Genomic DNA, 25,958 nt, shown 5'->3' with positions numbered 1-25,958 from the left:
TTTCTCTGCTCTAATCTTTTCTCTTTTCTTCGTATCCTCCAATGTTATAGGCAGATGGGAATACAGTACAGTGCTTCAAATTAGGTCATGTCAGCAAATTAGGTCATGTTGATATGATGATTTTTCATATGTACAGTGTGATACTATATAATGGTGTTGACATATGTCATCCATGTGCTGTATAACCATTAATGGTGTTCTGCGTTTTGAGATTAAATACTTGTACTTCTTAGGAAGATAGAGGCTGTATAAGTTTTAAGTATGTTATTACATTACTGAGATCTCTTTTTTAGATATTTCATAATGAGAAATTTAACAATGATGATAAACAGTAAGTGGTAATTATAAACACTAGACAAAGGAAATGACCATAAAATAATAAATGTTACTAGTAAAAAGTCAATTAGTGAAGGATCTCAGATAAATAGAATTACTTTTCTTCCTCTGTACCATTATTTTTATTTCTGTGTAATATTTGTGGGGAATGCAATAGATGAGAATGAACAGATTCTTTAGATTTAGGATCAGCTTGATACTCTCCTAGGAAAAAACCCAGATTAAGTTGTATGCATGGTTTAGCCAACTCTCAGTTATTTTCTGGTACATGGTGACACGTCTCATTTGTAGAGAAAACTATTTTAAGAGAAATGCCAGTTATTTTTCTATTAAAAGATTAAATCAACCCATAATTTAAAATTTCCTGTCACTATAGGATGGCAGCATTTCTTAGTGTCTTAAAGACTTTCCAGAGGCAAACTGCTTTAAACAAAAAGCACGTTTCCTCTCTGCTGTGTTGCCGCAGCAGCTTAAATAGGTAGAATCCTACTTCTAAAATGCAGTGAGGTTCAGTGAGGTCTCTGCAGTGTTCCCTGCTGCACAGGGATGGGATGCTGTGAGACTGAAGGGCACCTCTTCCTGAGCCAGTTTGTTGTTTAGAAAAGGGTCTCTGGCTCTGAACCAGGCACTGTCAGCCTCCTGTTCATGAGTAAGGAGGCGGTCGGTAGTGAGAAAGTGCAAATAAAGCAATATAGTGTCATCTTGGAGGAGGAAGGAGATACCTATGTTAGCTATATGGCTCAGTAAAGTGGAGGAAGGCTTTATTAAAGATGGGGAAATACCCACTTGAGAAGGAGGAGTGCTATTAGGTTTTTGAAGTTGGAGGAATGGTTAAATTTGGAATCAGGTGGAGGGATTTGCCTTAGAGAAGAGAAAAAATACCTCTCATGACAAAAGGAAGCGAAGAGAGGATGAGTAAAAGTAAGAAAGTGTAACAGAATTCTCAAATGTTCTATTTTCTCTGGCCAGTGGGAAGTTTGAGAGCCAAGAGGCCTAGGTTCTGATTTTGAACAAAGTGGCAAGGTTGAATTTGTTTTTGCAGTTTACTGAAGAAATACAGTGAAAATAAGAGCTAACACTTCTACACCGTTGACCGTGTGCCAGCTGTTCCAAGCATATTTGATGCACTAACTCATCTAATTCTTACTACCACTCGATGGGTAGTAAGTACTTTTTATCCCCTTTTATAGATGGAGAAACCAGGGCACAGAGTTCAAGTGACCTATTCAAGGCTTTCAGACTGTAAATGATGGAGGCAGGAGCTGAACATAGTTTGGCAACAAAGTACATGCACTTACCCATCATTCCATTAGGATAGCTGAATAAATGTAGTATTTCTTAGTGACCATGGGTTTAAGGTACCTCTTATTTCCCTGTTGGTGATTTTCCGCATCCCTGTACAAGTGTGGTGAAGATACAGAATTTCAAAGTCTATCCATTCTATGTGTTATCATTATAAACACCCAAGTAAGATTTATTTATCCTTAACTTTAGTTGTACCTTATTGACATGATCAATGGATGAAGTTTAGAAAGGAATCAAGAATGTTTTTCAAAATTGATTCAGTTTTTAAAGAATTAGATTAGCTCTTTTGATCAATGACTTTTATGGTCAAACTTCCATGAAATCAACTTCGGTAGGAAAAAAAAAAAAGAATTGAAAGCTACAGATTGGCTTTGCCTTCTAACTTCATCTAAATTTGAGTAAAGCCAATGGAGTACGTTATTCATGGAAATGTTCTGTCTCATCCAACCTTGCCAGATGGATGGATGGAGGATGGATGGATAGATTAGTTGGTTGATTGATTAGATAGAATGATTAGATAGAACAATTGCTTTATTTTATCTTTTTCCAGAAAGTTTCATGGAAAGGTTTAGGATCCCATGTTCTTTTGTAAAATTGTGTTCGTTAAGGTGTTGAACTGGGATTGCTCTGTTCTTACATACAGAACTGCAGCCCCTCTGCTTCTTAGTGTGAAATGGGCTGCTTGTGGAACTTGGTCAGTGTCAAAAGAGTAGATGTATTAAAAGTGTTATTTTCTATTTACAGATGTAATTATAAGCATGCCTCGAGGTAAGAAAAATCACACATATAATAGTTCATCCAAACTATCTTTGGAAGTTTTTTAAGGGAAAATTTCAGCCTGGGGCCCTGTGAAAATGTTCAAAACCCTGATATTATAGTATGGAATGATCATTCTTCCCTTGAAGACTGTCTTCTGTCAGATTTGAAAATACTCTTTCTGGTTGGTGAAGTGGTTTCTAAATTAAGAACCTTTGGCCAGGAAAAATGGGTAGCAGAAGACAAATCCCTAGCCTTTCTTTGTGGTGTTCTGCGGGGCAAATAGGGCGTGAATAAGCAGGGTGTGTCCTCTCTTGTTTGTTAACTTTCCTTTCCTCATTTGAGATCATTTTAAAGGATAAAAGGTAAATCAACTCTCACAAATAAGCAAATTAAGAATAAGAAACACTATAACGTGAAATAGATAAAAATAGGTACATGAATAAAAACAGAGGCAGAGAGGATATCAACTGATGAATGGACAGATAAAATGTGGTATATCCATACTTGGCAATAAAAAAAAATTAAACACTGAAAAGTGCTACATCATGGATTGAAAACATGCTCACAAAGAAGCCAGTCTAAAAAGACCACATATCGTGTGATTCCATTTATACGCAATGTCGTAATTCGGCCCATGGAGACAGAAAATAGATTAGTGTTTGTCTAGAGCCAGGGTGACACAGGGACCTGTTTTGGGAGTAATTGTTAAGAGGTGATGGTTTTCTTCTAGGGTAATGAAAATATTCTGAAATTGTGGTGAAGGGGACACAACTCTGTGAATATACTAAAAGCTATTGAGTTGTACACTTTCTAAATGGGTGAATTTTACAGTATGTGAGCTTTATCTCAAAAAAGCTTTTTTTTTTTTTTTAAATGAACTCAGATTCTTCTTTCTACTCTGGCTGCCCTAGTTCACTGCTTTCCTCAGCGGCTTCCATAGCAGCCCCAAGATGACCACTGCAATTCCTGGTGTCAGGTGCAGGCCATAATGTCCAAAGCAAGGAAGAGCTTTCCTCAGAGTCCCTTTGTCAGTGAGGATTTTTTTTTGAAGCCTCCAGCAGACTTCCCACATTTATTATTGTCAGAATCACTTGCAGGGGGAATAGAAGTGCTAGGCTTGCTTAGACCGATCATGGTTTACCTCCTGGTGATTAATAAAGGCTTGAGGAATTGTCCTTAAAGTGTGTGCCCACCAGATACCTAAACAAAACAGGCACTGGGTCTGGGGCCTGAGGACTTCAAAACTTAGAGGAAGCTTCTTTTGTGCTCTTGCTCCCTTAGCTGCAAGTTATAGCTATTAAAAAAAAAAATTACTCTGATGCTTGTTAAAATAGTAAGGAAGACTTTATTCAAGATCATTGTAGTAGGAGTCAACTCTACTGCGACTAAGGAGAGAACGCAGGAAGGACAGGTGGGGGATTTATAGCCTGCAGCAGGATGAAGGGGTCAGTGGATGGAAAATTACTAAGAGGAGACATCGAAAGTAAGGGAATTCATGCTAAACTGATTGCTCCTGACAGTAGCATATACTTTTCTCAAAAATTAAACCATTCATGTCTAAGTATACAGATTGGTTCAGTGAAACTGCGAATGGCTCGTTAAATCAGTTATAGTTGCTTTGGTCACTTGCTCCTCTCCTACTTGGATAACTGTGGTAATTATAGAGCTATTCCCTGCCTAAGGTCGCTGACCCTCCTTGAAGGGGAGATGTGTGCATTGATCAGATCAAAACCAAGGTCGAAACAGAATTCTTGCTAAAGGAAGGCCAAGGACTTTAGACATCAAAAGTGGGGATGAGAAACTTGATCAGATATCAAGAGATGATTAGGTATCCAGGGTGGGGGCACTGTCGATAAACTGACTCAGCAGGATTCTTGCTAAGACTGGGCCTGGCAAGGGCAGAACAGACTTGGAAAGCCAGAGTTGAGACCTAGTCAAGAAGAGGGCTCAGAGAAGCTTAACTGAAGTTTGGTCAAGGAGAAAGTTTTGTCAAAGCTCAAGTTTGATGCTTTTTTTTCACTCTTTCTCTCTCCCTCTTATTATTTTGACTAAAAGACAATTTGAAGTAACTTTCATCAGGTCTTTAATGCAATATAGGTTTTTTGGTAACTTCTTTTATTTCAAAAAGTATGAGGAGCACCTATTCACTGAAAAAAAACTAACAAGTTGTACAACATATTCTCTTTATTTCTGCATTTCTTTAAATGAGGTGTATTGTGTAGACTTCATTAATTATTCAAATTAGAACTTTGACTAACAGACACATTACTAACAGACCAATTTCAGCAAGATAAAATAGAATTGTGAGCACATGCACTTTCTGCAACTTCTATGATACCTAAACCAGTTTAACCAAAATGCTGATCGTTAACAGGATCTGCCCTTCCATGTAATATGCACTTAAGATTCTTTGAAAGCAAATTTCTGCTCAGATAACTTAAAATATGACAAGGCAGTGACTGTTTTCATTAGAATAGAATCAGAATAGGTAACTTACATGTATAGTTCATTTTAAAATGCAAGCCTATGCAATCCCCAACCTGAGAACCTAAGAGAATCCCAAAGTTCCTTTGTGATACAGATGTTTTGTTTCCCCAAACACCTTTTCTCCTAGGAAGCAACATCACAGTGATGGTGAACGGGTTCGTCCAAAGTGGCTGTTTAGCCCATTGGACTTTATATAGTTGAACCTTATAATATTAACAGTGATCATAAGCCTTTCTGAACCTGTGATTGGAAGGAAATTTGCTGGGGGCTCGAGCTTTGGGATCAGCAGTTTGGGTTGTACTGAGGAGGGGGGTGATGTTAGCAGAGGAGACTGGCAGAAATAGCTTGCTTTTGAAGAGACAGGGAATACATCTGAGGCTAGTTCCATGATTATATAGTTGGTAAGTCTGCAATGGTTGGTAAATGAATGTACCTTAAAAATACTCCAACTTGACATGTACTTTTTGAAAAGCTTATCACAGTAAATATAGCTCTTCAGGCAAACATGCAGTTTATTAAAGTGGTTCAGTTACCATGGCAACATTTCTGGAATTTATAGCTCCTTATTTTGAGAGGGTTTCATTTCCACTTTCTGAGGCACTAAAATCCAAGGCTAAAGTTCTTAACTGCCTCCAGCCCCATCGTATGAATTTCTTTTGTTTAGAAAACAGACATACAGAATGTAGCTTGCAGAATCAATCTCGTGACTTTAGAGTCAGATGCATGAATTTTAAATAGGTATTTTTCAATTTTGAAATGCCTGTTTTTAAGTTGTTAAAATTATTATCAAAGCCACATAGGATCATAATTTAATGAGGGGAAACAGACATTTCAAAAAATAGCAGTCCCTGAAACTTACTCCCCAGAGGCAACCACTTTCTATTTTTCAGCTGTTTTTTTGTTTTTTGTTTTTTGTTTTTTTAAGATTTACTTCAAATCCCTCAGCACTGTGTTTATCTTCCTTCTTGGTTTGTATTACTGCTTGCTTTGTAATTTTAGCTCTCATCAATTGGCTTCCCAACATAGAAGATGAAACTTTAGCTCTCTCACCCCTCGGCCCCACCCTCACACCCGCACCTTTCCTCATTCCCATTTTTCCTACAAAGTGATAGGTACGTAGAGTGATAGCTCGATAGATCCACAGATCGACAGATAGGTAGAGGTGAAGAGATAGATACTTAAAGTTTTACTAATTTTAAATAGCAATTTATACTACTTTTGGCTTGACTGATATTCACCATTATATTATTAGAATCATGTTTATAATATTTACAGGTTAACCAGGCAATATACTGTGGATATGTTTTCTTTCTTTTCCAACTCATTTTCAGTAATCCATCCTCATACTTCACCCTAGTTGGGGTTTTTTTGTGTTTTTTTTTATTTTTTAATTGAAGTATTATCAATTTCTGGTGTACAGCATAATGTTTCAGTCATACATACATATATTCCTTTTCATATTCTTTTTCATTAGAGGTTACTACAAGATATTGAATATAGTTCCCTGTGCTGTACAGTATAAACTTGTTTATCTATTTTATATGTAGTTGTTAGTATCTGCAAATCTCTAACTCCCAATTTATCCCTTCCCAACCTCTTTCCCCCCTGGTAACTACAAGTTTATTTTCTATGTCTGTGAGTCTGTTTCTGTTTTGTAAATAAGTTCATTTGTGACTCTTTTTTTAAGATTCTACATATAAGTGTTATCATATGGTGTTTTTCTTCCTCTTTCTGGCTGGTTTCACTTAGAATGACAATCTCCAGGTCCATTCATGTTGCTGCAAATGGCTAACCTAGTTATTTAATCTCCTCTAAGCATCATTAAACATTAGCATTTCATTAATTTTATCTTCTTTAAAAAACTTCCCCAGGAGCCTTTAATCAGCTGCAGTCTTAGCTGTTGCTCTTCGGGTTTGTTGCAGAGCTCTCCTCCAGGGTTTTTTTCTTTATTTCTCTGTTGTGCTGAATTTTCTCTTTTTTGATATTATTTTCTTTGTTCTTTTACTCCCTTGTCTTGCTGGACCACATTCTCTAGTAGCCTTACAAGAAAGGATACATTGGAGTTAAATTGTTTGAAACCCTGCATATTTGAAAATTCCTTTGCTCTACTTTTATATCTGATTTTTAACTTGTCTGTATATAAATTGTTAGTTAGAAATCATTTTCTCTTGGGATTTTCAGTATTGATGTTGAGATATCCAATGCCATTCACATTTTTTATTCTGTTTTGTTTCAGTGAAATCTTTCCCTTCCCTCTCTGGGAGCTTAGAGATCGGTTTCTTTGTTCCCAGTGTTACAAAATTTCATAATGATGGACCTTGCTCTGGGTCCATTTTCATCTATTGTGAAGGATCCTCAGTGGGCATTTTCTTTTCTTTTTTTTTTAATTTTCAAAACCTCCACACAAATGCAGGCTCTTCTGGGGATAGCCAGTTCTGATCTGGAATGACTTCCACCCACCCCGCAGCTTCACAGTATGACCTTCCCCTCTCTTCGTCTTTGCCTTGACCTTGCCTGCACTCGGAATCTGCCACGTCCTGTTGTTTCAGTCCAGCCTGAGACTCTGTTTAGGGGGCCCTGTTTGATTCTCCTCTAGCCATAGGCTTTATCTGCATCCCTGAGAAAAGCCAGGTCACTGATGACAGGCCTGGAGGAGGGGCTGTGGAGGCACACAGGATGGCACTGGAAACATAAGCATTCTTTGGTTTTTAGAAGAAAAAAATTAAGCATCTTTTGATAAAGTGGGAGATGAAAGCATTTACAAGAATAAAATCTAGCTCCATACTTATAACCATAACATGTCCACAAACAGACATGTCCCAGAGATGTCGGGACCTGGGAGGTTGATGCTGGGTTTTTTTGTTGACTGAAGCACCCGGGCACCCTGTTTCTTCTTCCTTTCAGTATAAGGGTCATGGCTACTTCCTTCTTTCTGGTGGGATATTTAAGCAGTGAGCTCAACTCTGGAGACAGATGGGGCAGGAGACACCATACTACTGCAGGGGGTTTCTCAACCTCCCCAATCCACCACTAAACAAACCAGCACCCACAGACTCCCAGAAGGACCTCCAGTTGAGAGCCACTGTTCTGGCCTTTCCTGGAGTGGCATTCTAAGCCTGCCTGGTGTGAAGACCCAGTCCTCCCCAGCCAGGGGGGTTGTCTGGCTCCCTGTATTTAACTGCAGAACTCAGTCCTGTTCCCTACATTGTATCATCCCAGCATCTTGGGCTCCACTAGCCATGCTGGGGAAGAAGGCAAGTTGGGTGGAGTTACATCTAATCTCTGGGTACCCCCAGGGTGACACTAGGGCATCCACCACACCTGTCTGTGTCTGCTCCCTCCACCCCCTCCTCCCAGTTGGCACCTCTGAGCCACATTTAGGATCTGAGTAACAAGATCATCAACCAGTTCCTTCCACCCATCCCAGGAGGCACAATGCAGGTCAAGGCCAGACCTGGGGCAAGTCCTGAGGAAGAGGTAGGATTTACAGACAGATGGATGTATGGATGGACAGATGAGTAAGTCAGGCCATGGCAGAAGCTCCTGAGCACAGTGGTGTCCTGGTCCCGGGGCTGAGCATTCACTCAGTTTGGATGGTGAGTTCGTGCTGGGTGGCCTCCTCGATGTTCTGAAGCAGGTGGATTTCCCACTGCCTCACTCGCTCTGTCACAGGAGCAAGCTTCTTCAGGTCCTGTCGCCTCCTCCTGGCTGTGTTCAGGGTCCTGGGCATTCCCAAGTTTGGTAACCATCTCCTTGTCCTGGGGGCCTTGCCCTGCTGCTGCTTCTGCTGCTGCCTGATGGTCAAGACTGTCATGCACGGATCTTCTTTAGGAGCCCAGGGATCTGAGTAGGACCCTTGCTGTTCACTGGACACCTCAGAGGCCTGGATGGTGGAGAGCTGCCTCTTTCTGTCGGGGCCCATAGGGCTGAGCCCTGTCAGGGACGATGAGAGGTCCCAGGAGGAGTTTGTGGGCAGTGGGGACCCACCAGCAGGGCCCCCTTCCTGGTGGGAGGGGACATGGCCCTCTAGCTCCATGTGCCAGCTGAGGGTGGCTCCCTCCGGGGTGCTGTGTTTTGGGGCATTTCTCAAGGATGGCTGTCTGGTCACTGAAGAAAGGCTCTCATCTTCAGGGGAGCTCAACCCAGGAACTTGTGCCTGGTGCTCCATCCTGCTTCCCTGCTGGGGACTGGATGCCTTGGATAGCTGCTGTCAGTGGGCATTTTCCATTTTGGAAACTTACAGCTTTTAGTTCTGTAATACAGTCTTTATTTTTTTTAATTATTTTTTGTTTTCTCTATTGTTTTCTAGAACTTTTGTTATTTATATTTTGCCCTCATGGCTTGGCCTTCTAATTTTCTTATATTTTATGTTTTCTATGCCTTTTTCCTATCCACTCCCCAGAAGATTTCCTCAGCTTAGCAACCAGTGCATTTTTAATTTCTGCTGTTATATTTTTTAATTTCCAAGAGTACTCCCCCCTCCCCACTCTCCAGCTCTTCCTTTTTTTCTGTTCTTGTTTTAGAAATGTGATCTCTTCTAGTTTTTTTTTTTTCCTCTCTACATAGTTGTTTTGTTCATATAGGTTGTTTAACAAATGTCTGATGATTCTTGGTTCTTTGCTTCTGTTTACAAGTAAGACATTAAACACTGACTAGAAAGTCTTCATGGATATGTCTTGTAAACTGTGGCCTTCAATAAAGAGTGATCTGATTGGGGTGTCTTGTTGAGAAACCGCAATATCAGTACCTCTAGTCTTTTCTCTTTGGTCACATTTTCCAGGAAAGAATCATTTTCTGTGATTCTGCTCCCCTGCGTAGAGGGCATAAGCCTGTTTGTCTGTTTTGGGACCTGTGGGGATAAGAAGGTGGAGGGAGAGGAACAGTAACTTTCATCTCATCCCCATGATTTTTGCAGGATGACCAGCTGTCAGTGTAGGGTTCCTCTATCCAGATACCCTCTCCAGAAAATAAGTCTCTGTGTTTTTCTGCCAGGAAGGGTTGAGAAGTTACCTATTGTGTGGAATGGGTAGAGAAAGGATCTGAATCAGTGTTGCTCATAATCAGCTACTTAAATGTTCTTGCAGGCTATCCTCCTGCTTTAGCCTCACCCCTGTCCTCACTTCCAGAGGTGACATTTCCTCATCCCTTTTAGATCACTCCGTTTTAAACCCTGTACTTCTCAACCGTCTATACTGGCAGCTCAGGAACTGACAGGTTGGCAAATCAGTTACCAGGCATCTGTCTCCTTTTTAGCTTCCAAAGTTGTGTTGCTATTGATCCCTCTCCAGTTCTCTTTTTCTCTATACATTTTGCTGTCGTTTAAATATAGCATTGAGAAGGAATGGAGGGTAAATGTATTCAGTCTGCTGTCTTTTCCCAAAATGTCTAAGTAACTAGTTTTTAACAGTTAAGAGACACTATATTTAGGTTTTAAATTTAATTCATGCTATCTGCTTTAAATTTAACTCCTGTTTAATTCATCTTATGTTGATTTCTTACTCTTAATTGGTAACCTGGCCTCAAGTTAACAAAGAGAAGCCTATTCGGTATGAACCTTCTTGATTCTCTCCCTTCTACCTCACAATTTCTTTGTATTTTCCCCTGTTCTCTCAAAACTCCCTCCTGTGTTCCTAATCCCATCACTCCTCCTCTTCTGCAATCTTATCCATCCTAGAGAAGGTCCCTGCATTTTCCATTTTCCTTAGCCTCTCCACACCTTCAACAGCCTATTTGTAAATCTGCTTGAGTTTCTTAGTTAAAAAAAATAAATCAACCAACTTTCCTTAACCTTTTATCTTCAGCCCAACTTTCTTATTCTTTTTCAGTCTCTCTCCCACAAAAAGATAAAACGCTATTCATTTCATTTTTTTTTTAATCTTTCCCTTTCTCCTTAACTCTATTCCGCTTAGTCCTCTATATGAGCTTTGTCTGAGAATTACTTTCTAAACAAACCACCATCTCTTTGCTGGCCATAGCCTACTTGACTGCCTACTTTCCTTTGAAAGTCTTTTCTTGTCTCATTTTTGAAGTTCTAATTTTTGTCCTGTTCTTGTTTTACTTTTCAGTTTTTTCCCCCTCTCTTGCCCTTCTTCGTCCACATGCCTCTTATGTGTAGGATTCTACTTCCTTAGGCTACCTAGAGAACAAAGGAGCTAAAAGTTCACAGAAACTTACTGATTCTCAAGAAGTCTTTCTTGCTTTATTAAGAGAAAGTGACGTGATTTTTTTAGTAAACATTTTTATGACACTAATAAGGTTTAACTTTTAATATTTAGGCAGGTGCTGTAAAGGATTATATTAAGATGATGCTTCAGAATGATTCGCTTAAATTTCTGGTTTTTGCTCACCATTTAAGCATGCTCCAAGCTTGCACAGAAGCCGTCATAGAAAACAAGGTATGCTACCATTTGTCTGTGAAATACTTCTTAGACTGCATTTTTTAATATACTAAATGTCAATTGTATGTTTATAATTGAGCTTTTTTTGCCTTCTTTAGATAATGGTATATAAATTATTATAACATATTTTAGTACAAATTATATGAATAGTATATTTCTATTGTGTTGATAATATACTATTACACTTTCTCTTCAGTACCAATAATTTTCCATTGATCCAATTAACTGGATTGATGAAAATATGCTGCCTCGATAGGCTATAATGTGAATTCTGTTTTTGTTACTGGATATACCATTTGAGATTGGCATAGGCAGTTAAAAGTTAAAATTTTTGTTTACCCACATGGTGGGTTTAGAATGTGGATGGTTTTGATGGGAAAGGAAGAATTAATTCAGCCAATCCTAGTGCCCAGCTGCAGTTGTACCTTTTAAACTTGCAGGCAGCTTGCTCTATAGCAGATGGCTATTGATAATTCGTATAGATGAGTTTGAAACATATGCCCAGGTGAGTCATACCAAACCCGCTGGCCTCACTGCATTCTCTCCAGTCCACCTTGTTCTCCAGCAGTTCCGTTGGTGACAGCATCCTACCACATTTTCCTCCAAAGTTTAAACCTGTCATCCCTCTGTATATGCTAAGGGCGTCTAGAAATGCTCTGAACCGGGCAGAGAAATTTCTTGACAAACTGTGTGAGCTTAATATATGTGTAACAGCAGAACCACTTGCCTGTGCAGGAAGATTTTTTTAAAAGGAGGAATGAAGCCCCATTTTTTTAAAACTCTGTATACTTTTTTCAAGCATTGGCTAATAGGTTCATTAACATGACCAAAGAAGTAATTCTAATGTTTCCTTCATAGAAAGATTAATAATAATATAAAGTGCTGTATATTGAGAGGTGCTTTCTCATTCTCACATAGTATCTATAAAACACCTTCAAAGGAAGAGTAAATTAGTCTTAGAAATAGTTTTTAAATGATTGAACAATAACAGATTTTTAAATTCTGAATACATTATACCTTAAAACTACTGGAATCTATTCCAAGTCTGTCTCTTCTTACCAGTCCTGCTTTACTGGTATGTTCAGAATCCCATTTAGTGCCATTAAAAGGTAAAAATGTAGCTAGTCATGGTGTTCGAGGTTAATTTCTCCCAGAGTCTCCCTAGCCTGACAGTGTGTTTTCAAAGACCCTCAGAAGATTTTATAATCTCCCTCAATGGATACTGAATGGATCTCTGGTCAGTTTCTGTTTTGTGAAACATAGAACGTTGATAAGGGACATTGTATTTAATGATTAACTTGACTATCCCCTTATAAAACCGAACACTTGTATCTCTTAACTATGTAAGGCCACGTGTTCCATAAAAGTGCATATAAAAATGAGACACTTTGAAATTCAGAGCTTATCTTGTTTTTACGAAGTTGAGTAATAAGTTCTTTCTAACTCTTCTAACACACTATGATTGCTCCTTTTTTTTAACTCGAATCATTCTTCATAGACAGCACTGCTCAGTTTAGCACTTAATGTTTCCTCACTTTTTAAAAAAGTGTCTTGGTGTCTTGGTTGTCTACCTCAGTGGAGATGACCATGTTACATATTTCTTTTAAGTTTAATAATCTGAGAAAATAGAACTCACATGGTACATTAAAAAAGATGTTTTCCCAATTAATGTTGCAACATTTCAGAAATAAATGCACTACTCTTCATGAATACATGGGCCAAATCCTCTTCTTCCTTTCTCACATGTCTGACTTTATTTTCACGTTGGGATTAGTGATCCTGTAACTTTAAAATTAGTCTGATCCGTCATTTAAAGTTTGCACATCAGTTTGTATAGAATGTTACTGAAGACAACATGAGCATAATTCAGTAATGATTACAGAGCGCCTATTATTTACGTGGCATTGCGATTGGCACTGATGGTATGAAGATGAATTAGACAAATATCCCACCCTCAAGTAGCTTAGAAGATTTAAAAATGTGCAGTTGGTCTGAGAAACTGTTAAGAAATTTGGTTAAGATTCTTCTTGTGTACCATTTACCAACCTGTCATCTTTACCCATTTCTGTTTTATTGTGTGATACATAAAAAAGTAAGCTGTAAAATATATAAAATGAGGTAGGTGCATAGGAGCTTGTCTTAATTTTTACCATTTCCCTTGTTGTTGATGCTAGACGCGTTACATTAGGATAGACGGAAGTGTTCCATCTTCAGAAAGAGTACATCTGGTTAATCAGTTTCAAAAGGATCCTGAGACTCGTGTGGCTATCCTAAGCATTCAGGCTGCTGGTCAGGTAAGAAATTTGAGGTCTAAATATGATAGTGAAATGTTGTTGAGAAAATATAAAGTGTATTCACCATAACTCTAACTTTATATCTGGATATCTGGTGTGATAAACATGCATTCTTCTTTAGAGAGTGCTAGAAAGTGTAATGGAAGGGAGTCCTCAATCTCTCTGGCCCAAATCTTCCTACATTTTCAAGGAAAGAATCTCCTAGAAGAGTATAGGTAATTTGATTGGAATACTTTTCCATGACCTTTTTCCTTCCTTTGAATTTGCAGAGAATTTTCTCATCCCTTTCTTACAGCACTTATCTTACTTGGTGGTTTTCACCAGAGTCTGTGAGGCAAGGTAGCCTGAGGGAAACAAGAACTCTTTTATCTTTCTGAACTTTCTGGTTTGTCCCTTAGAATTAGGTTTGTCTCTAAGTAAATGAAAATGTAAATTAAGAAACACTTAAGGTCTCATGTCACACTGATCAGAATGGCCATCATTGAAAAGTCCAAAAACAATAAATGCTGGAGAGGGTGTGGAGAAAAGGGAACCCTCCTACACTGTTGATGGGAATGTAATTTGGTGCAGCCATTATGGAAAACAGCCAGGTATGGAGATTCCTGAAAAAACTGAAAGTAGACATACTGTATGATCCAGCAGTCCCACTCCTGGGCATATATCCATAGGAAACTCCAATTCAAAAAGATACATGCACCCTAATGTTCATAGCAGCACTGTTTATAATAGCTAAGACATGGAAGCAACCTAAATGTCCATCGACAGATAAGTGGATAAAGAATATATATTTATACACAGAATAAACACACACAAACAAACACACAATAGTGGAATATTACTCAGCTTTAAAAAAAAATAGAATAATGCCATTTGCAGCTACATGGATGGACCTAGAGATTATTATACTAAGTGAAGTAAATCAGACAGAGAAAGATAAATATATAATATCACTTATATGTAGAATCTAAAAAAAACATACAGATGAACTTATTTACAAAACAGAAGAAGACTCAGAGATGAAGGAAACAAATTTATCATTACCATCTGCTTGGGATTAGCAGATACAAACTACTGTATATAAAATTGATAAACAACCAGGTCCTAACATATAGCATAGGGAACTATATTCAGAATCTTCTAATAACCTACAACAAAAAAGAATGATGAAAAATATGTGTATGTGTGAGTCACATCTGACTCACTATGCTATACACCAGAAACTAACACAACATTGCAGATCAACTAGACTTCAATTAAAAAAATTTTAAATTAATTCTATGCATTTTTTGGACACATTTTTACTTTGAGGGGAAATAATTTCCATTATTTTTATATATTAATTATAAAACAAGAATTACTTAATACTTTTCACATCACATGATTTCAAACTGGTGTAAAATGCAATTGCACAAAAATGCAGTTGTGTTATATACTTTGAGATACAAGCCAGTAAACTTCAGAGTCTTTGGGATGAAACATGAGAAATTCCAAAGAAAGAAAACAGTATGACTAGAGACATAATTTTCTTCCTTTATAGAACAGCAGTATGAATTAAATAAATAGAGGATGTCACTGCTCTCTGCCTAGTTGCTATGGATACCATGTGTTAGAAATTATATTCTCATTTATAATGTATTTTATTAAATCTTCCAATGGTGATGTGAATCCAGTCTTCATCAGAGGATAAAGTGAATTTGTTTGTATATATATCCATCAAACTGACTTTTGAAATACTGAAATACCTTTTAAATGTGTTTTTTGTAGTTCACCTGGCTAACTTGCAATAAGCAATCTTTATTTGCCTTCCATGAATTAAATTATCTTAATTTGGCTTTAAGTGAAAGACTGATTTGTTTTTAATCCTTCAGTGTTCTCTTGCCCGTTCCGCGTATTCAGAAAGACTATTATATATTGCTCTATGTTAAATTCTCAGTTTATGTGCATCTCGGTCTCTTCACTTTATTTTGCCTAGGGTTTGACATTTACTGCTGCAACTCATGTCGTATTTGCTGAGTTGTACTGGGACCCTGGACATTTGAAACAAGCAGAAGACCGTGCTCACCGGATTGGACAGTGTAGCTCTGTGAATATTCACTACCTCATTGCAAGTGGGACTCTGGACACGCTTATGTGGGGAATGTTGAATCGCAAGGTAAAGCTTGAACTTAAACCAGGTTAGCAGCTGACGCATTATTACCCATAGCCTGCGTGAGTTAAGAGACTGAGTTTTTGTGTTTTCAGGCAAAGGACATCTAAGTGCAGAAAGACGTTGATGTTAATAGGGACCAACTCCAGCAAAGCCTTCAGTTGGTGGTACCCTACATGCTGTCCTCTGTCATAAGAGAGAGACATGAGTCTACATGCAGTCCTTTTGTCTTCCAAGCCCTTCTTCCATCATTTTAGAGGCTGGGAGAGGATAAGCTATTAAGGAACCGTAATGCTTCCAAACCCCACGTCCTTTTTGTAAGCTAAGAATAAACACTTTCTCAGAAGGATTCTTGAGTTCCTGGCTGATTTTGGACAGAGAACAGCCTGTACCCAGATTCTAGAAAAGGTAGGAGGGATGTTGATTGCTCTGTCCACTCAGCTGTCTCTTCTCCCCCGCCGTGAGGGATGTCTATAGAAAGAACTTGACTAAGGCCTAGAGGATGCTTTTCAAGCACTGAGTATAGATACTCAAAATGGCCAATCGATATGTAGGTTCAATTTCAAAGTTTATAAATATTGGAATAAAAGTTTTTAGGAGAAAAGCAAATAGTCTAGCTTCTCTAGTTAGACCTTTTCCTCATTGGGCATAGCAATCACTGTCATGGTAATTTGCTTGTCATTTTGAAGAATTGTATCACTAAAGCCCATGATATGTTTTTATTTGTTTGTTTGTTTTTTTAAACCCATGATACGTTGAAACATAGATTGCTTGTGATTTAAAAGCAAAATCAAGTTACTACTTAGTCAATGTCAGCTGTGAAATGAACTGTGGTAAAATTAATATACTTTTCCATCTTACAGACTCAGGTTACAGGGAGCACGCTGAATGGTAGGAAGGAAAAACTTCATGCTGAGGAGGGTGATAAGGAAAAATGGGATTTCCTGCAGTTTGCTGAAGCTTGGACTCCAAATGAAAGTTCTGAAGGGCTCAGGGATGAAATGTTATTCACTCACGTAAGATTATATGATGTATTCTTTTCTGTCTAATATCCTGAAACTATGACTTTATCATGTATTATCTTACATTGCAATTTTTAGTTGTTCGTGTTATTGAAAGGAGGCTCTGTATAAAGGTGGGAAACCTCTAAGAACCAAAAAATGTCATCGATAGGAGACTGCAACAGTGGCTTTATCTTCTACCAGTTAGAGGTCAGTGTGCACTGCTCCTTAGCAAAACAAGCTAAACAGAATCCAGCCTTCAGAAGAAAATGTGGGAGGCTATCTCTGTGACCCTGAGGGTGGGGAAAGATGTATTAAATCTGCCACAAAATGTAACATAAACAAGTCACATACTCTGTAAAGATATTTGCATTACAGTGGCCAAATATATAAAGAACTTATAGAATTCAGTTAGTAAAACAAACAAGCCAACAGAAAAATAGACACGCAATGTGAGCATCAGAGGAGACCTGAGTAGCCAAAACGCATGAAAAGAAACTCGCCTCACCAAAATGAACCAGATTGTAAAGGTACCCTTTTCTCTTTACAATTAGTAAGTAATCCGTGGTGTGATACTTTGAGATCATGTGACTGTCCTGTTCCCAAAACCTTTCACCAGTGGTTTTAGCGTTTATTGGTCTTTGCTTGAATCAGCTTTGAAACAGTGGTTTTGCTAATTCCATCGTTGCATTTACATTTATTAGCTGGCATTGTTCTGTAAAGAAAAATTCATTTTAAAAAAATGACTGTGAATTTGGGGATTCTATTATTATTATTTAGTGTGTTATAATCCTTTACCTTTTTTGTTTTTTCTTTTTAAATCTGCCTAGTGGAAGCTCCTTTAAGCTGGCATGCTCTCTCTCTTTTCTATACAAGTCCCTATAATTCTCTTGAGTTCTTCCTTGCTTTCTGACAAACAGTGTGTTCCAGATGCTCCTTGTTTTTTTCTTTGTCCCTGACCTGGAAGTGAACATTTCTTTAAGGAAACTTGATCTCCTTTTCTGGGGAATGATGTTTAGAAATCCGAATTTTTTATTTGCTTCTGGCTTGTTTTCAATGTGTAGAGCTATATACACACTACATACACTTTTGCATATGGGTCAATCCATATGTATGTCTATGTCTGTCTCTATATATGTATGCATTTTTAAGTCATACGTTCGTTCATTCTAATACCTTCAGTTCAGATCCAGACCACCAAGTTCTTTTTCATCTTCTCCATATAGCGATACAAACTTAAGTATTTATATTTCCTTTATCCACTAGAAAGACCTCTGGTTCCTAACATCATCAGCATATTTACTCATTTGCTCTAACCTTCCATACATGTAAAATACTTTTAAAATAACTACACTAATACCACACTTCACACCTACTGGATTGGCAACAACGAAAACATTTGACAAACCCAAAATATTAGGAACATTTCATATACTAAACTCTCATATGTTGCTTGCTGGGGATATAAATTGTTTTAACTCCTTGGGAAAGCAGTTAGGCAGTATCTGGTAAAGTTGGAAATGACCTCCAACCAAACAGTTCCATTGCTAGGAATATAGTCTCATGCATGTATATAGGGATACAGGTACAAGGATGTGTATTGAAGCATTTTTTGAAGTGCAGAAAATTGGAAATGGCCAAAATGCCCATCAGTGGAAGAATGACTACACAAATTGTCATAAGATACTACTTAGAAGGTAGCATGAATGAACTAGGTTTATATGAATTAACATGATCGGATTTTGAAAACATAATCTTATTTTTTAAATGCACGACATCCACACAAATATTATGTATTTATGAATATATGTATAGTAATAATATATATAAACCTAGTTTGGAAGAATATGTATTAGAATTATAATACTTACTGCCTCTGGAAGAGGCAGAGAATGGGTCTGGGGAAGGGTAGAAATGTGATACCATCTTCAGAAATAATTTAATTCTTTCATTTTAAAAAAGGGTCAGAAGTAAGTACTACAATATAGTATTTGTAAATTTTGAATGGTGGTTATGTGGATATTTGGTATATTACCTATACAATAACAGATGCTATTTGGAGGCCATATATAAACTGAGTAAGAAATAATATATTAGAGGAGCCTTCAGTCATTCAAACTGTTTTCTTTTTCCTAGTCCTTTTGGGGCAGTATGGTGTGAGTGTTATTGGGAGTTTAATTTTAATTTTTGAAAGACTTGATCAGATATTATAGGAATGAAATTCAAGTTTGTACATGTTTTCTCATAATGCAAAATTTAAATATTAATGTAAAGCTTAGCTTCATAAAAAACAATGTTTTTTAATGTGGAATCTAACTAAATTTTTTATATATCCTATTTGGAGGGCTAGTACATTTTTTTCCCTAGGACAATAGAATGCCATTCTGTCACACTTGCTTAAAAAAAAAAAATAGTATTTTTTCCAAGACTTTTTTATTTTAAAGACGACTTTCCTTTTAGTAGTGTTTATTATATCATATTTTGGCCCATGAAAATTAACTGATATCCTAGGAATTTAAAAAATATATAACTAAAACTATACTTTGTAGCTGTTCTTTCTCTAAAATTCCCTATTAAACTATGTTTGAGTTCCTTTCTAAGTATTAAGAAGTTGAAACACATCTTCCCACATATATTCATATTTATTGTTTTTAAGTGTATCTGAAGAAAAATGTATATCTGTGTACAAAGTTTACAAAAAGAATCCTAGTCACCCTTACCACCTGAGTTAGGTGTTTATCATTCATGGTCTAGTGTTACCTCACACAGATTTCTGACTGTTTGTCTTTATACACACATAGTTTTGTATCAGTTGGAATCGTTCTGTGGAGACCATTTGTTTATTTTGCTTTGTTTGTATTTGTGGGTTTTGTTTTTTGACCAGGCTGTGAAGCATGTTTTAAATGACATTAGGTGAGCCTGCCACTCATCACTTTGTATGCCCTCCAGCTTCATGTGTTTTAAGAAATGTTCAATTTGTAGAGAGGTCCTGAGGATATTCAACTAACATATTTCTCTTCTGAATGTTGCCAAAATGTCAGCATTTCCTATGGGAATTTTTCTATTTATACCAACTTCTTTTGGATCCTCTTTAAAGCCAGTTAAAAAAAAAAACAAACCCTGTGTTGAGCATTTTTAGGATACTTCCAATTTTGTCTCTTAAACTTTATCAAATTAACCAACTTTGCCCATTGTCATCAAAAACTTGTTTAACTGAGAAGGTGATGACAGTTCTCATTGGATGGTTTTTAACGGCTTATGAATATTTCTGTAGTGTCAGCATTTTAAGGAATGTTCCTTTTCTCCCTGTCCCAGCGCCCCGCTGCTGCAGCTGGAGGCTAAAGCTGGGGCAGAGAAGAGGGACCTTCCAAAGCCGGAAGAACAGACTGTGTTCTTAGTCAGCGATGACTCAGCCCAGGCCATCAGCTCTAGAGGAAGGGAGACCAAGGAGCAGAGGGAGGATGAACTGAGGCAGGAAGAGGCAGGAGCCCCCAGCACCCAGATCGCCAGTTCCCCATAGTCTTCTTAACCCTGTCAGCCCATCGCATTCAAGACGCTGTGAACTCTATAATTTTTTTTTCTAAGAAAACCAATAAGGGTGGTAAATTTGGCAAACTGGTCTTCAGTGACTTGGGTTTCAGGTGAATTGACTTTTAGCATATGGGCTTTTGACAAATTGGTTTTCCGTGAATTGACCTAGAGCTAATATTAGTATGATTTTGGGTCCTGGGGACAGGGAGACCTCTGGTTAGGAAGGAGTGGAGGAGAATGAGAGGATATTTTCCCAGACAGAATTGTTATATTAGTTTTGCTATTTCCTGCCTTCTTTCTCCCCTGGTGTTCATTGCCCTTCAGAATGGCATTATCTTTGTCTCCCTCCTCTCTTACTCAGAATTCTCTTTCTGTCACATAACTGAGCTAACCATTGGGATTGAAAAAACACATGTGGGGTAGGGTATATAGCTCAGTGGTAGAGTGCATGCCTAACATGCACGAGGTCCTGGATTCAATCCCCATTACCTCCATTTAAAAAACAAATTAAATAAAGAAAGAAAGAAACCTAATTCCTCCCCACTCCCCCCCTGCCCCCAGCAAGAAAAAAAGCCATATGGAACCAGGGCTAGTACTCTACCAGTATATACAAGTATAAGTGTACTGATTTTCAAATATTAAATATTTTAACATAATGGTTGGTGGATAGCCACTTCTTCAGTCCCTTCGCTGTACTCCCTCACCGCACCTTCTGGACCTCCTCATGGTCCTGCAGCGCACGGCCTCTAGGACTCTGGTTAATGCCCCTGCTATAGCTGTTGTTAAGTATTTAAATAACACCTTGCTTGGAATTAATCCACACCAATGTGTGAGTCACAGTTCTTCACCCATCCTAGATAGTTAACATTTGTAAAAGAAATTACTTATTAGTGCAAGTGAAAATCAAATTGAAGTCCAGCTAAAATGAAAGGAAATAATTCCACTGCCATGAGGAAAGCCCCGTTGGCTGCCCCTTCAGTAAGCAGTCCTGCCTGGGAGTCCATCACCAGGGTCACTGTATCAGATGCCATCCAGTTTCTCAAGCTTCTTCCTTTCTGCTGCGTCTGAATGTGCATGACTTCTAAGTACTCTTTTGGTTTTGCAGTGTTTTGATTTTCCTACATTGGCTTCTATGCAGTGATAAAGTAGGTTATCCCCAGATGGAAGGACAGAAAAGTCGAGCTGTATTAGTCCATATTGTCACTTCCAAGTAATTAAAGGCTGTTTCTGAATAAAATAGACTGAGTGGCATATCCAGATAGGAAGCCTCCCCTTCATTTTTCCTGCCATCATCCTAGGGCTAACCCTTCCCTAACTCTGGCTGTGGGAAAGTGGGCCTTTCCCTTAACCTCTTCAGGGCCTTCCCTCATCCTCCTTATGACCCTTAATAGATAATCAGCAGCAGCATTTATCCAGAGAGTTGAATCCCTAGATGACTTCTGAGCTTGCTTTCGTTCATTCTATGTATATACTATAATGAGAAACTTGGTGCATAAGAGATTCATACATTGGCAGAAGAAAGGACTCTAACTTAATATGGGTAACAAGTCCAGCTCCCCCATAGGATAAGTCTCCTTTCTACTTGGTTTCCCTTCTCCAGATCTGACTAAGCCAGAGCTGCTTCCGTTGTCTTACGTCAGACAGGCGTCTTCTTCCATTTGGGAACAGAGCTCCAGATAGTTTTGTATTGTGGTCGCTGCTCTCCCTCACCAGCTGTTTTCATTTTGTGGGCTTTTCGTTCAATCTCTCTCAGTTTTCCTTTCTCCTGTTAGCCTCTCCCTGTCTTTCTAGTCATCCTTACCTGGCTTACCACTCATACCGCGACCTTTTCTCTCTCATAACCATCCTCAAGTCCCTGGTCTGCTGTCCTCAAGACCACCTAATGACATCCTTCACCCAAAGCAAACTTACATTTGAAACACCCAGATTTGCATTAAAAATGTATGGAATGATTATTGGTCTGCTAGAAAGAAATTGTGTGTAGTTGGGAAGGAGAATGTTTTAGCACAACTATGAAATTTTAAAATGATGTCCTCAAAATGCAAAAACAAACTTTACATTTTTAATTTAATGCTAACTTTACATGAAATGTTTGTTTTGTTGTGGGCTAAGAAGTACAAATAAGAAATTGCCTCATACATATAAAAAATAACCTTGTTTCCCACATATTGTCTACTTGATAAAATGGTAGCAGCAAAAAGAAAGTAGACTACAGGACTTGTGTATTCATGAAGTATAAATCATTCTTATCCAAAGTCTCTTGTTTCTCAGTGTGCTAAAGCACTGGTTTCTCGAAGATAAAACATCTTAAATTAGAATAGTTATTTAATATATGTTTTAGAATTTTACCCATTCTGTAAACATTATGTAATTAGTTTGCGTAACAGCCTAATAAGGACAAGGGGTGGCCTCATTTTATGGATAGAGACATACAGACGTGTCTGTTATAGATTACATCACACAGCACTATTAGACACTTGTCTTGTTTACCTTTATGACTTCAATTTACTCAGTAAAAATAATTAACATGTATTGAGTATTCCATGTAGCCACTGTGCCAAGCCCTTAACACTCATGACCTTATTAAACCTTCACAGCCACACCATGAGGCAGATACTGTTACCATGTCCCACTGACGCTCAGAAAGTGAGTGTCAATAGGACACTTAAGCTTAAGCAACGTGCCCAAGTTCAGACAGCCAGTAAGCAGCAGACCTGGGATTTGAACTCAGGCCTTTCTGATCCAAAATCTACCTTTATAACCCTGCCAAACTATACTAGTTACATTAGAGTTAGCACACTCTATTTTTTTATAGAATGAAAAGTCCTCAGTTTTCTATGGAATGAAAAGAACCCTGAAACACTTCACTTTGGTTAGCCAGTGTTTATAGGGTGTATACTACATACAGGGCATTCAAAGATTGTTATATAAACATTTATTAAGATTATATGAAATGCAAATCAAAACCGCAATGAGATACACTTTACACCCACTAGAATGATTAAAATTTAAAAGACAGACAACATGTATTGGCACAGATATAGAGAAATTGGAACACTCATACATCACTTGTAGGAATGGAAAATGGTGCAGACATTTTGAAAAACAGTCTGGCAGTTCCTTAAAATGTTAAACACAGACTTACCAGGGGGAGGAGGGCATAGCTCAGTGGTAGAGCACATGCTTAGCATGCATGAGGTCCTGGGTTTAATACTCAGTACCTCCTCTAAACATAAATAAATAAACCTAATTACCTCCTGCTCCAAAACAAAAACAAAAACACAGACTTACCGTATGACCCAGCAGTTCTACTTCTAAGGGAGTTGAAAACGTATGTCCACATCAAGACTTGTACATAAATGTCATGGCAACATGACTGATAATAGCCAGAAAGTTAGAACAGTCCAAATGTCCGTCAGTTGGTGAATGGATAAACAAAACATGGTATATATCCATAAAATGGAATATTATTCAGGCATAAAAAGGGTGAAGTTCTGACACATGCTACAACATAGATGAACCCTGAAGACATCCTAAGTGGAAAAAGGTGACATATTGTCTGGCCAGAATAGGCAAGTCTGTAGAGATATAAAGTAGATTAGTCATTGCCAAGGATGGTTAGTCATTGCCAGGGACTTGGGGGATGGGAGAGATGGCAAGTGACTGCTTACTTGATAAGGGGTTTCTTTTTGAGGGTGATGAAAGTGTTTTACAATGAAACAGTAGTGATGGTTGCATAATTATACTAAAAATCAGAGAATTGGACACTTTAAAAGAGTGAATTTTATAGTAAGTGAATAGGTTATATCTCAGTAAAGCTGTTATTTTTTTTTAATTGAAGTACAGTCAGTTACAATGTGTCAATTTCTGGTGTACAGCACAATATCCCAGTCATGCATATACATACATATATTTATTTTCTTACTCTTTTTCATTAAAGGTTATTACAAGATATTGAATATAGTTACCTGTGCTATACAGAAGAAATTTTAAAATCTATTTTTATATATAGTGGCTAACATTTGTAAATTTCGAAGTCCCAAATGTATCCCTTCCAGCCCCTTTCCCCCAGTAACCACAAGATTGTTTACTATGTCTGCAAGTCTGTTTCTGTCTTGTAGATGAGTTCATTAGGATCCTCTTTTTTTCTTTTTTTAGATTCCACATAAGAGTGGTATATAGTATTTTTCTTTCACTTTCTGGTAAATCTGTTATTTAAAAAAGACTGTATACTGGGTGCAAAGACAAGGAAAACAGCTAACGTTTTCTCAAAGCTTACTCTTTAATTGGGAGAGATGATTATAAGTGAATCATTTTAATGCAGGATGATAAATGTGAACATAGAGGTATATCACCAGGCTCTGGGAACATGGGATAGAAGAGATAACTACCTGGGGCATGTGGGAAAGGTTCCCTCAGGAGACATCTGAGCTGGATATTGAAGGATGAGTTCAAAGGGAATGTGTCATGGTTCGGGCAGAGGGAACACCGGGAGCGTGCCTGAGAGCCTGATGACACGAGCAGATGTCTGGGAATGGGAATTCGTGCGAACGTGTGAGTGCAGTGCACACAAGAAGTGAGTCAAAGGAGAGGAAGCCTGAACCTCTGGCACTGGTCAGATGCAGAGGAGCCCACACGTGCCAGGCCAGGAAGTTGGACCTTATCCTAGAAGTAATGTAGTGTCATCAAAGGCTTTTAAGCAGATGAATAACGTGATGAGATTCCTGTTTTCTAAAGATACTCCTAGTGGCCAAGTGGGAAATGAATGGGAGGGAGAAGAGACGGAGGTTCCTGGCGAATGTGGTATCTGTGGAACGGATGATTTCTGCCCTCCATCCTGTCCAGTTTGAGCCTCTGGTAAAGGGATTTTCCATCTCCACTCCTTCTCAGGACTTTGTCCCCCACCCCTGGAGGAGGAGTTGTTCATCTGTATTTTTCAGCCTGAGAACTTGATTGGGCCACCGTTAGGGGCTAGTGAGTTGCTGTGCTTCCCAGAGGCACGCCTCTCCTGCCAGATTTGGAGTCAGAAGTAGGAAGTCCCATTATGGCTTTGGGTTTGGGCTGGTTTCTTTCAGACACCTTTTGTCAAATGTGATTTGAATGTTCTCAGGCACTTACTGAGATTGATTAATAAGGCCAATCCCTTTTTACTTGTAAGGCTATCACCGTATAGAAGGCTCCTTTGTCAGGGATTCCCAGATGGGGTTTGGGATGCTAAACTCCACCCTGAACCCCTAACAGTGGTGGTGGTAGTAGAGAAGGGAAAACTCCAGACATTTCAGAGGTCGAATCAACATAACGAGGCCTGGGAGGACCCTGTCTAACAGCCGCAGGTGCAGGAGGAGGAGAAGGGATTGAAGCAGGCATTTAAGGGAGATGTCAGAACCAGAGGAAGCAGGTAGGTCAGGGCAGGGCAGACTGAAGCCACAGTAGGTGATCCAGTTTAGTCTAAAACTGGAGAATCCGTAGCCGAGGACTTCATGTGAATTTGTTCAGCAGTGAAGAGCCAAGAGATTGTGATGGTTCCGGACAGACAGGAGACCCCACCCAGGGCCTCTTGAGTTTGGGGAGCCTCTGAACCACTCGGCTGATGTCCGTGAGGCGTTTAGAGGTCAGGCCTAGAGCGTAGGAGAGAGGTTATGGCCCATGGGCGCTGGCGAGCCTGCCCCTCCACATCACACTTTCGCGATCTGTGCCGTGT

At 38.5% G+C, this 25,958-nt stretch overlaps 1 protein-coding gene across 6 annotated transcripts in view; it reads left to right on the top strand.

Annotated features, from left to right (window-relative positions):
* ZRANB3 (zinc finger RANBP2-type containing 3) overlaps positions 1-25,958 on the top strand; it is a 216,722-nt gene that overhangs the window by 147,556 nt on the left and 43,208 nt on the right. For all 6 annotated transcript variants that reach the window (XM_045508866.2, XM_045508865.2, XM_074363564.1 and 3 more), the window contains 4 exons: positions 11,163-11,282; positions 13,460-13,579; positions 15,552-15,731; positions 16,589-16,741. In XM_045508866.2, the coding sequence (XP_045364822.2) occupies positions 11,163-11,282; positions 13,460-13,579; positions 15,552-15,731; positions 16,589-16,741 (573 nt within the window). The remainder of the gene's footprint in view (positions 1-11,162; positions 11,283-13,459; positions 13,580-15,551; positions 15,732-16,588; positions 16,742-25,958) is intronic.

Source organism: Camelus bactrianus, chromosome 5, assembly GCF_048773025.1.
Source record: "Camelus bactrianus isolate YW-2024 breed Bactrian camel chromosome 5, ASM4877302v1, whole genome shotgun sequence".
NCBI lineage: Eukaryota > Metazoa > Chordata > Mammalia > Artiodactyla > Camelidae > Camelus > Camelus bactrianus.
The sequence above is the reverse complement of the archived record's forward strand: the minus strand, read 5'-3'. Positions and strand labels throughout refer to the sequence as shown.